Here is a 10,279-nt window from a genome sequence, read left to right as displayed (position 1 = left end):
CAAGCAGGCCCTCCTGCTCACATACCTGGCGTGTGAAGGAAGACACTGCGCCTCGCTGCCCCATCTGTTGATCGCTGACTCCGTTTTCAATGTTGGTGTTTGCTGTCACTTGCAAACGGTTGGGAAATATTTGTCTCGACCCAAGCTATCCGATCTAGTAAGCCGTTAGCCAGGCGCAAGTGCCCAAAGCCACACGTGGCTAGAGACGAGGGTGTGCAATAGCTCAGAATGACAGGATTCCATCCCCATCGTCCCAGAAAGTTCTACTGGACAGCACTGTCTAGATGTTCTGCACGCAGCTAGAGCTAGAAGAGGCTTCTCCTGGGCTCCGCAGAACTCCCCACGGGAGAGTGGAAGGGATGCTGGGAGCTCGATGCTGCCCAGGCTGTGGAGGGGCAGAAATCACAGAGCGGCGGGCTAATTGCCTGGGGCTCCGTATCAGCCACACCTGCCTGCTGACGCACCTGGCCGCAGAGGCAGGACCCTGGGCCCGACCCCGGAGCCCCGGGGAAGTGCCCTCCTGCCAGGAGTTCTCACCTGGGGCACCGAACCTTGGAACGTGGTGCCAAGCTCGGAAAGGGGCTCGGAGCCAGGCCTCCCAGGAGTGCCCGCCAGGATTAACAAAGGCAGTTCCAGAGGAGGTAACGGCTTTGATCGGACCCAACTTGGAGCACACGGAACTCTCCAGTGCAGGGGAACAGACATGCACCCAGAGACTGGGTCACCTGCCCCCACAGCCCTTCGCCAAGTCTCCACCAGGGCCTGGCACACAGCGGGAGGTCGACAACATCTGCGTGAATGGACGTGAACAATATTCTTGCACCTCTGCTAAACCCAAGTCTACGGAGCTGCCTTTACTCGGACGCGGCTGCCTACAAGTGTTTAGCTGAGCCACATCTTACTAAGTAGGAGCCTGAGGCCCAAAGGTCAACCGGCTTCCCCAAGGTCAAACCCTAGCGGATTTCATTTCTAGTCCAGGATTCGTCCCGCTTCACCTTTCGTTCCTATCTGTGCTTTGCTCGGACACCACAGACACCCATTCCAGGACTAAGCTGTGCCCCCAAGTCTCTGTAGGAGCCGGTACCCCCGGCCCTTGATAAACCCAGCAGCCCCTACCTTGGGGAAGGGCAGGCTGCCAGCCAGAGCGGCCCCAGCTCATTTCCAATCCAGTCACAAACAGGAAGGGGGGTGGGAGGAGGGTGGGCAGGGATCTTTATGTGTTACTGTCACCATGCCTGTTGGGGCCCTTATATTCTTCTTCTGCCCTATCAGTGATGCGGGATTGTTGGTGGCTGGTTGGTTGTTGGTTTGGGTTTTTTTTTTTTTTACACTCTTTTAAATTTTCTTTCCCGAGAATTCAGTGTCCTTGACCTCGACAAATGAACAGAGAACCCTGAACCAGGGGAAATAAAAGTAGCAAACCACTCAGGAATAGCAATGCTGCTTTGTAGCAGTGCCCTGGAAGGAGACCCCCCGAGGGGTGCCCCCTCTGCGCTCCCGCCGCCCCTCAACTTGGCCAGGACAGCTGTGCACAAACTGGAGAGACGCAAATCAGCAGGGCGACATGGACCCCGCGGGACTTGAGAGAGAATCAGTGAACGAACTTACCAAATTGCTGGCCATTATTTTAGAGATGTTGGGAAGAAAGAGAAAGTGAAGAAAGATGGAAAGAAAATGAGGTGGATGAGCTTTAAAAAAAAATGACTAAGGCAAAAGCGTAATGTGACTCCTCACACAAATGCCCCCATGACACAAGCATATACATACATTTAAAAAGTAAGAACAGGGGGCTCCTGGGTGGCTCAGTCATTAAGCGTCTGCCTTCGGCTCAGGTCATGATCCCAGAGTCCTGGGATCGAGCCCTGCATCGGGCTCCCTGCTCAGAGGAGAGCCTGCTTCTCCTTCTCCCACTCCCCCTGCTTGTGTTCCCTCTCTCGCTCTCTGTCAAATAAATAAATTAAAATCTTAAATAAATAAATAAATCTGTCTGAGCCTCAATTTAAAAAAAAATAAAAATAAAAAGTAAGAACATGTAGGAAACAAGGTTCATCTGCTAGAGACGAGGCCTACTGCTTGGATTTGCCTTTAGTAAGCACGGGGACACAGGGCCGCAGAGGCAGGGCCTGGCAGAGGGGTGGCCTGCAGCCCCGCCGTGACACCCCCGCAACCGCGGGCCTCCTGGCCTTTACCTTGGCTTGTCTGCAAAGTTTTGCTGAGACAGGTGCCTTATTCGTGAGTCTGGCCCAGGGAGACTTGGATCTTGGCATCACCGCATCCCATGGACACAGTGAGTGACTGCTACGTCCCTGGGGAGTGTGGTTCCAAGGCTGATGACGAATGTCACGTTTGGATTCATTCTGTGCCTCGAACTCAGCTCTCTCCTGATGAAACGGTAAGAGGTGAAGAGGCGGTGATCTTGGAGAGCTCTTAGCAAAGTCCACGGGGACCAGGAAAACCAACCTCTCAAAGGAAACGATGTTTCTAAGTGGGGGATGCAGAGCGTGGTGTGGACTGCTTGGAGTGGACTTTTCCCATTGTTCCGTTGGTTCTCGGGGTTTCCGAATGATGCTCCTGACGGCGACCTGTGGACTCACCAAGGGCTGGACAGGGTAGCGGGGAGGAACGCACAGCCAAGGTGAGGGAAACCCACCTGAGGGGTCCCCAGGATGAAGACCCTGAAAGCAACAAGAACCTGAAAGCTGGAGGGGAGAGTGGAGAGCAAATTATATGCGATCCAGCAGCCAGAAAAAAAGATATGGGGGCAGAGGAGGGAGATGGTGGTGTCACTTTCTATTTATCCGCCATCTTTCATGGGAGCCTCTCCAAACACATTATAGGCAGCAGCTCTTTAATCCTCTCAGAGGGGGATGCCGATTTGCAGGGTTCCCTGGGGGGGCAAGAAATAAACCCCAGGATCAGGCTCCTGGGCCAGTCTCCTCTCTGCCTCTCCACACCTTTTGCTGGGGAATGGCCCGGCCTACAGTGAGTAAGCAGTGAACAGGGTGCTAAAATAAGCCTCCATAATACAAACCAAGAGCCTCCCAAATAGTTGGACTCCTTTCCCTTGGCTCATTTTACTCCTAAAAATGTATGCCAAGGAAAAAAATTTGTTCTTTTTTAAGATTTTATTTGAGAGGGAGAGAGCGAGCACGCACACAAGTGGGGGAGGGGCAGAGGGAGAAGGAGACCCCCTGCTGAGCAGGGAGCCTGACGTGGGGCTCCATCCCAGGACCCTGGGATCATGACCTGAGCCAAAGGCAGACGCTTAACCAACTGAACCACCCAGGCGCCCTGAAAAAAATTATTTCCAAAAGACAATAAACGAGTTTATGTACAAATATTGGACAGTAACATTATTCATAATGGCAAATAATTGTTAACAATTAAATGTTCAACTACAGGGGATTTGGCTAAGTGCTGAAGATACAGCCTCAAATGGGATTATTAATTAGCAATTAAATGACTTAAAAGGTATCTGTAAAAACATGGAAATAATCTTTTACTGTACTATTTTAAGTTTTATTTTTTTAAAAGATTTATTTTAGAGAGCGAGTGCAAGTGGGAGGAGGGCAGAGGGAGAGGGAGAGAGAATCTCAAGCAGACCCCCTGCTAAGCACCGAGACTGACACGGGGCTTGATCCCAGGACCCTGAGATCCTGAACTGAGCTGAAATCCAGAATTGGACGCTTAACCAACTGAACCACCCAGGTGCCCCTAAAGATTTTAAGTAATCTCTATACCCAACGTGGGGCTCGAACTCACAACCTCGAGATCGAGTCACATGCCCCTCTTTTACTGTACTATTAACATGCAGGATACTATGTATGTACCAGTGGTTCCCAACCGGGGGTGTGTGTGTGTTATGTGGACGGGGAGGTGTGGCCGCATGGATAGTTTTGTTTTTTTAAGAGTGAGTAGAAAACTTCAGATAGTCTGAAGTAAAAACTAAGGCTCCCCCCGCCCCCCCAGCTGCCCCCCGGGGAGAAGAGGGGACCACTCTACCTGGTGGTGCCCATACAGGAAAGACGGCTCTGGAGTACGGAACTGTGAACACCGAGAGGTGGATATTTCTGGGTGGTAGGGTATCGGCCGAGACTTATTTGTCCCTTCTACTTTTCTGTAGTTAGTTGTTGGTGTAAATAATGTAAGGCAAGGAAGCAGCCTCCGTCCGCTGTCGTGAGGGGAGGGGCCCACTGCCTGCTTCGCAGCCCCAGCGGGGGCGCAAACCCGGCCGCCAGGCAGCGGGCCCCGCCGGGAGCAGCTCGCCGCCTCGCTGTTCTGCGAGCTCCCCGAGGTCTGTGGCTGTGCGTGTCGTGTGTGCAGTAGTCAGCTGGGCAAAAAGAAAGTAAGCAAACTCCACACAAAAGGGAGGAATGCTTCAGTCAACACTGAAAAAGGGCCCTGGATTGAAACTCGTGGTAACGGTTCTCACCTCATTTGAAAATCAGCATTAGCTACCAAAATGTAAAGTATTAGTTTTATTAAAATGCAAATCAATCAACTAATCTTTCTAGTAACAGTTGAATTGCAGTATCCGTGTCAATTAAAATAGTTTCCAATTTATTCTTGGCTGGAAGGAGGGTGGTCTTCTGAATTTTAAAATGCAAGCCTCTCTAGGGGCACCTGGGTGGCTCAGTTGGTTGGGCGACTGCCTTCGGCTCAGGTCATGATCCTGGAGCCCGGGATCGAGTCCCGCATCGGGCTCCCTGCTCGGCAGGGAGTCTGCTTCTCCCTCTGACCTTCCTCCCTCTCATGCTCTCTGTCTCTCATTCTCTCTCTCGCAAATAAATAAAATCTTAAAAAAAAAAAAAAAAAATGCAAGCCTCTCTTTACTGAAAATTCTGTCCTTTCTCATCTCTCTGGGTTTTAATTCATTTTAATTAAACACGTTGGACTCCAAATATCTTGAAGTACCTGTTTAAATCTTTTTCTTCATCATGTCACCAGTGACTGTGACAAAGACTCGATCTCTTTAGGAAACGGAGGTCAGCATCAGGCTCCCCGGAGTTCGGTATCAGGAGGTTACTTACTGCTGTTCTAATGTGCATGATCCGGACTCCTCAGGCTAGGTGGACAGGATTGGATGTTCTCTACTTTTAAAAAGTGATCATTCTGAAGGGAGTAAATGTAGGGGAACTCTATTCCTGTTAATCTTTCGGGTAACTGGAGACACACCGAAAATTAAACATTTCCCTGACAGTCAAGCCCAAGAGGTAACTACTGAGACAAAAGAAACAAACCACCGCGTACCAAGGTCCAATTAATGTGAGGCGGAAAAACCCTCCTCCCCCCCGTCCACCCTCCTGAGCTCAGCAGGCACTCTAATGCCCGTACCACATGCGGGACTCACTTCATCCAGAGCCCAGCCTGTAGGCACAGTGCGTGGTCCCCAGACACCCGCAGTGTGACACGCAGGATTCCCGGGCACCCAAATCTGTCACTTGGTTCTGACATTTCAAAACAGTATCGGAACCGGACGTTAACAACAGTGACTACTTATGCACGACGACTGAATGTACGTTTCTTCTCGAACTCCACAGCTCTACATAGAGATGTGGGCAAAGGAGCCGGGCCTGGTCAGTCGCAGACGCCGGGACGCACACATTACTTATGCAAGATAATCTTCATTGCATATTGACCACAGCAGGCCAATAAATCCCCCTTATGGGGATTTAATTTCCAGCTTTTGACCTCTAGATGAAAGACAAGTGAATCATTTCCCCCTGCTAGATGTACACCACAGCTCATCTCAATAAAGTGATTTAGGAATGGTGAGAATGGAAAAGGACTCTGGAAGAATCTATGGGGGGGGAAAGAGGAAACGAGAAAGAAGTCGGGGATCTGTATTTGTGACACATGGGCAAATGCCCCCGAGTTATAGAGTCTCCTGGGCACGGTTCAGAGGTTTCTGGGGATTCCCTGCTCCTCAGAGCCATGATCCATCGCCAAACATGATCCGCCCAGCAAGCAGCATCCTGGCTTCTGTGAACTTTGTACTGTGAGAGGAGTCTGTGTGACTAGAAAGTGAAAACCCTCCCCACAAACCTGTCCCCCCACCAGAGCTCTAAGCCAACTTACTCCATGCTGCTTAAGACATCACGCACGCACGGCAGTGGCCTTAAGAACATGGTTTATTTGTGATGGTGAACGAGTGTGGGGCGCGGGTCCCTGGCAGACTGAAGCGTGGGGGACATGCACACTTGACTCTAGGCTTCCCGGGACTTATTAGGCACGTGCTCTGAACCCCACACCTTCCCAGGACTCCCCAACTAGCCCAAAGCCATGGGCCGACGGCTTCCTGCATTTGGGGCTGGCCGAGGCGATGCACGACGTGTCGTGGGTCCGGAGGCTCTGCCTCGGGCCTGCAGCAAGAGCCGCGGGTGTGGTCAGTCCCTTTGGCCTTCGTCAGGAGGGCGGAGCTGCCCAAAAAGAGATCGATACAACTCGGTCCTAGAAGACAAACAAAACAAATTGGTAAACACACTGGTTCCCTTTTCAAGGTTCAACAAGAACTGAGAAGCCGGGAAATGCCCCCTCGGTTTCTTCAATGGCCAACACAGCCGTGTCATTAAAAATGCATCCCACAGCCCTTACTCACAGATAACAAAGGAAGGAAGAACCTAGAAGCAGCCAATCAAATAGTAAAATATGTAAATAGTCCGGTGTGGCTGGATACCTGTCTCCAGGGAATGAGTTTTCTGTAAGTTTGCCCTTTACAGACAGGCTCTTCAAGTAAGAAAACAAGATTGAATATTTTAATAGGATGTATGAGACCACCGCACGACGAGGAGGATTCAATCAGACATGGGATGTAGGGGGATATGATTTAGTTTTCATACATTTTCTTGGACTTGGCAGTACTTGAAAAACAATGAAAATGACCCAGAAACAAGATTCCAATTACTACCACATGTGCAGCTGTTTGGTGGTACGACCAAGGTTCTCCCCCACTCCCCTGGCCCCTTTTATCTAGTTTCAATCTAATAAATAATTCGATTGGCTAATTTATTTCTAGAGCGGGGCTTCGAAATTTAGAAAATGATAGTAGGCCAGGGTCTTGGGTCCCTGAAAATCAAGTATCCCTTCCAACCTCTGTTTCTGCTGTGAAATGCGGCACACACACACCCCCACCCAGCCAAAGTCCTCTGTCAAGACCTGGAAATGCAAAAAGGGGTGGGCTGGGGTCTCTCCTGCCCTCGTCACCAGAGCTCCCGAACATGGTCCCAGGTGCACGGAGCGCAGGTTCTCCCTGCGGAGATGCAAGGAGGGTGGTGAGCCATGGAGGAAACACGGCCGGCCGGAGCAGGCGACCCACAGCTGCCTCTGCATGAAGGTCAGGCCACTGAACCTCACGGAGGGAGGCCGGGCGTGCAGGGTACGGTCACAAACCAGCCACGGAACGACCCCATGGGAAAGCTGTGCCTGCTGCTTCATACTTTCAAGATCTAACCTGAAAAGACAGCCCTCCATCCTGGCTAAGAAAAACCCACCTGAGAGCCATCTTCAGCAAATCTGACTCTCCAAACAGAACAAAACACCAAACCACCACCCTTCAAACAGCTATTTTGGTTTAACAAGACTTCAACACAAAAACTTACGAGTCTGTGTTTGAAGTCATCCCGCGAGGTGGTGCGCAGGAACAGAGGTTCCATCATTAGAAAGTCCAGCAATAAAGACAGCCTATTAAGACTTCTAAAAAAGGAAAAATCCTAAAGAAGAAACTGCAGTAGCCCCGAATGCAGTCTGACCCTATCGTGCTGGGGAGCGCAGGGCCGGCAGAGGGGCGCGGGGGAGGGGAGACAGCAGGTCTCCTGTACTATGGCAGGGATGTGACCTAAGAATTCGCCAGCAGCCACCCCTGAACCGTGGACCAGCTCGGCGGCCTCAAGACAAGAGCCACAGCCTCACCGGGAGCTGGGAGCTGCGCTCTTCCCTTCCCTCTTCCCTTCCCGCGCACACCTGCCCGCCCGCCAGGACCAGCCCCGCGAGCACGGGCGGGGCGAAGGCGCCTCTGACCAGCCTCTGACCAGATGCAGACGAGGGGCAGGCGGCTGGGCCTAACTTCCAGAGGCGGCGGCTTCCAGATCACCAGCTCCATTACCCGCAGGACAGGAGCTCCCGCGGCCCATTTGCCCATAAGCACAAGTCTCTCCGGTCATTTCCACACGCGAACTGGAACAGCACGGAGGGCAGAGGGGCCAGGGCAGAAAGGGCGGTGTGGCTTTAAGGCTGCGCGGGCCCATGAGAGGGCCTCGCTCGCCCACCCAGGCCGCTCGGACCGCCCGCGAGCGCCGGATGGAGCCCGGGGCCGCGCCAGTTACTGGCCGCAGCGGGGACACACGTCACACACGTCAGGAGCGCCCAGTGAAACGCTGAAACCCATGTTTTGATAGAACATCATTTCACACTCTGGTGGACAAAGCTGACAAACATATGCAGCTGTTGGTGGCAAAGCAACCTAGAAGGCTGAGGGGTCTGGAATCTTAAAACAGTTTGAGACAGAGAGACACGAAGAGGAAGGGATGATTCCAGCGTCACTGTCTCAGTGTCACTGCAGCTCGGGGCCTTCCTCAGTGACCGGCTCTACCCTCACGGCATCTCAAACTCCCCGGGCCGCCCCGCACCCGATTCCAGTCTCACCACCGCTGACCAAGAATAAGGTGGCAGCCTCGAACTGACTTTCCCGTCCCCCTCCCCCGCCGGCCCCACGCTGTTTCTCAGCCCCAACGGGGCACGCACACGCCCCGGGGCACCACCAGGATGAAGCACCCCCCCCCCGCCCCCCGCCAGCACCAACTGCTCTGCTCAGTGCGGCCCTGGCGCATCCTTCCCCGCAGAGGCTCTATGCGGTGGCCCGTGGGGTGGGTGGTGTGGGGGTCTGTCTGCCCTCCTTCGGCAAGAGTTCTACAAGACCACGCAGCCCCCCCACACACGGAATTCTTCTCAATAAATTTAATAGTCACAAAGGACATAATTACCAAAATCTTGTGAACCCTACCTTTTGGAATAAAACTCGCACATTTCTTTTGTAAAGCACCCAATGGAATGTACGAGCCAGATTGACTTGATACCCATCATCATTCATTTATTTTATTTATTTATTTTTTTAAAGATTTTATTTATTTATTTGACAGAGAGAGACACAGCGAGAGAGGGAACACAAGCAGGGGGAGTGGGAGAGGGAGAAGCAGGCTCCCCGTGGAGCAAGGAGCCCGATGTGGGACTCGATCCTAGGACCCTGGGATCACGACCTGAGCCGAAGGCAGTCACTCAACTGACTGAGCCACCCAGGCGCCCCATCATCATTCATTTAAATAACACATAAACATACTCTTAAACTTGGAAATTTTACAGTTTTCTCTCCTTTTTAAACTTGTATTTCCATTTGATTTTTCCCTACAGATTTTTGTTCTAATTGTTTTATGCTTGAAAGTCTTTTATTGATCACCCTATTATACTTCTTGGCCACAAAAAATAAGTATGTAAATTGAAACACTTTTTGAAATTTCAGAAGTTGAAATGAAAATATTTTCATTTCTTGACGCCACAAGGCTCTAAGTAATTAAAAAAGTACTTCTGGATTGTGTCATTATTACACAATTATTATCAGGACACAATCGACATATACAACAACAGTATAATAAAACATATTATAATTTTGGTGAAAATTTATTACACCTAAGTGTGTAAAACGTTACTGGAATGGCATGTCTTCGTGATATGGATGGGGCCTGTCACGTACCTGTGGTGAACAGCATTTATCACCGGAATGAAAGAGCGCTCAGCACCCAGGCTACTCCTGTCTGTCGGTGTTTGCAGACGCAAGCGCAGAGAAACCTCGTCACGTGAACAAGCAGACGGGGGCAGGGGAGTTTTGTGACAGCAGTGTCCCCCAATTCTTTTGATTCCTTCTGAATTACACGCCCCCCCAAATCACATAGTGATCTACCACCAAAAATTTGTTTTCGAGATGTGCCAGCTGACAGCTCAATTAGGTTGTCCCGCAGCTTTGTTGGAAATAAAGCCCTGGAACCCTCCGAGCCACGGGGCCTTGTTACCGGTTCTCAATCCCCGCATCATGCCATGAGGCATGCTCCTGCTCGGTGCCCCAGAGGGGGAACCCTCCACGTCAGAGAGAGGAAGGGTGTGGCAGGCTGCGCAGCAGGCGGGGGGACCACGGTGACAGGCGAAACCAGAGACCCCAGCCCCGGCCCAGGTGCACTCTCCAGCTGCCCCACCCAGGCAAAGAGCACACATCTGGAAATCGATTCCCAAAAAA

General features: G+C 51.5%; 1 protein-coding gene across 2 annotated transcripts in view; it reads right to left on the bottom strand.

Moving 5' to 3' along the window:
- Nucleotides 1–6,113: 6,113 nt before the first annotated feature.
- The window catches only part of AATF (apoptosis antagonizing transcription factor), a 102,964-nt gene continuing 98,798 nt past the window's right edge, over nt 6,114–10,279 (bottom strand). For both annotated transcript variants that reach the window (XM_081805326.1, XM_081805327.1), the window contains one exon: nt 6,114–6,450. In XM_081805326.1, the coding sequence (XP_081661452.1) occupies nt 6,387–6,450 (64 nt within the window). In that variant the 3' untranslated portion in view covers nt 6,114–6,386. The remainder of the gene's footprint in view (nt 6,451–10,279) is intronic.

The sequence above is a fragment of the Leptonychotes weddellii genome, chromosome 15 (genome assembly GCF_054177405.1).
Source record: "Leptonychotes weddellii isolate Sample4059 chromosome 15, ASM5417740v2, whole genome shotgun sequence".
NCBI lineage: Eukaryota > Metazoa > Chordata > Mammalia > Carnivora > Phocidae > Leptonychotes > Leptonychotes weddellii.
The sequence above is the reverse complement of the archived record's forward strand: the minus strand, read 5'-3'. Positions and strand labels throughout refer to the sequence as shown.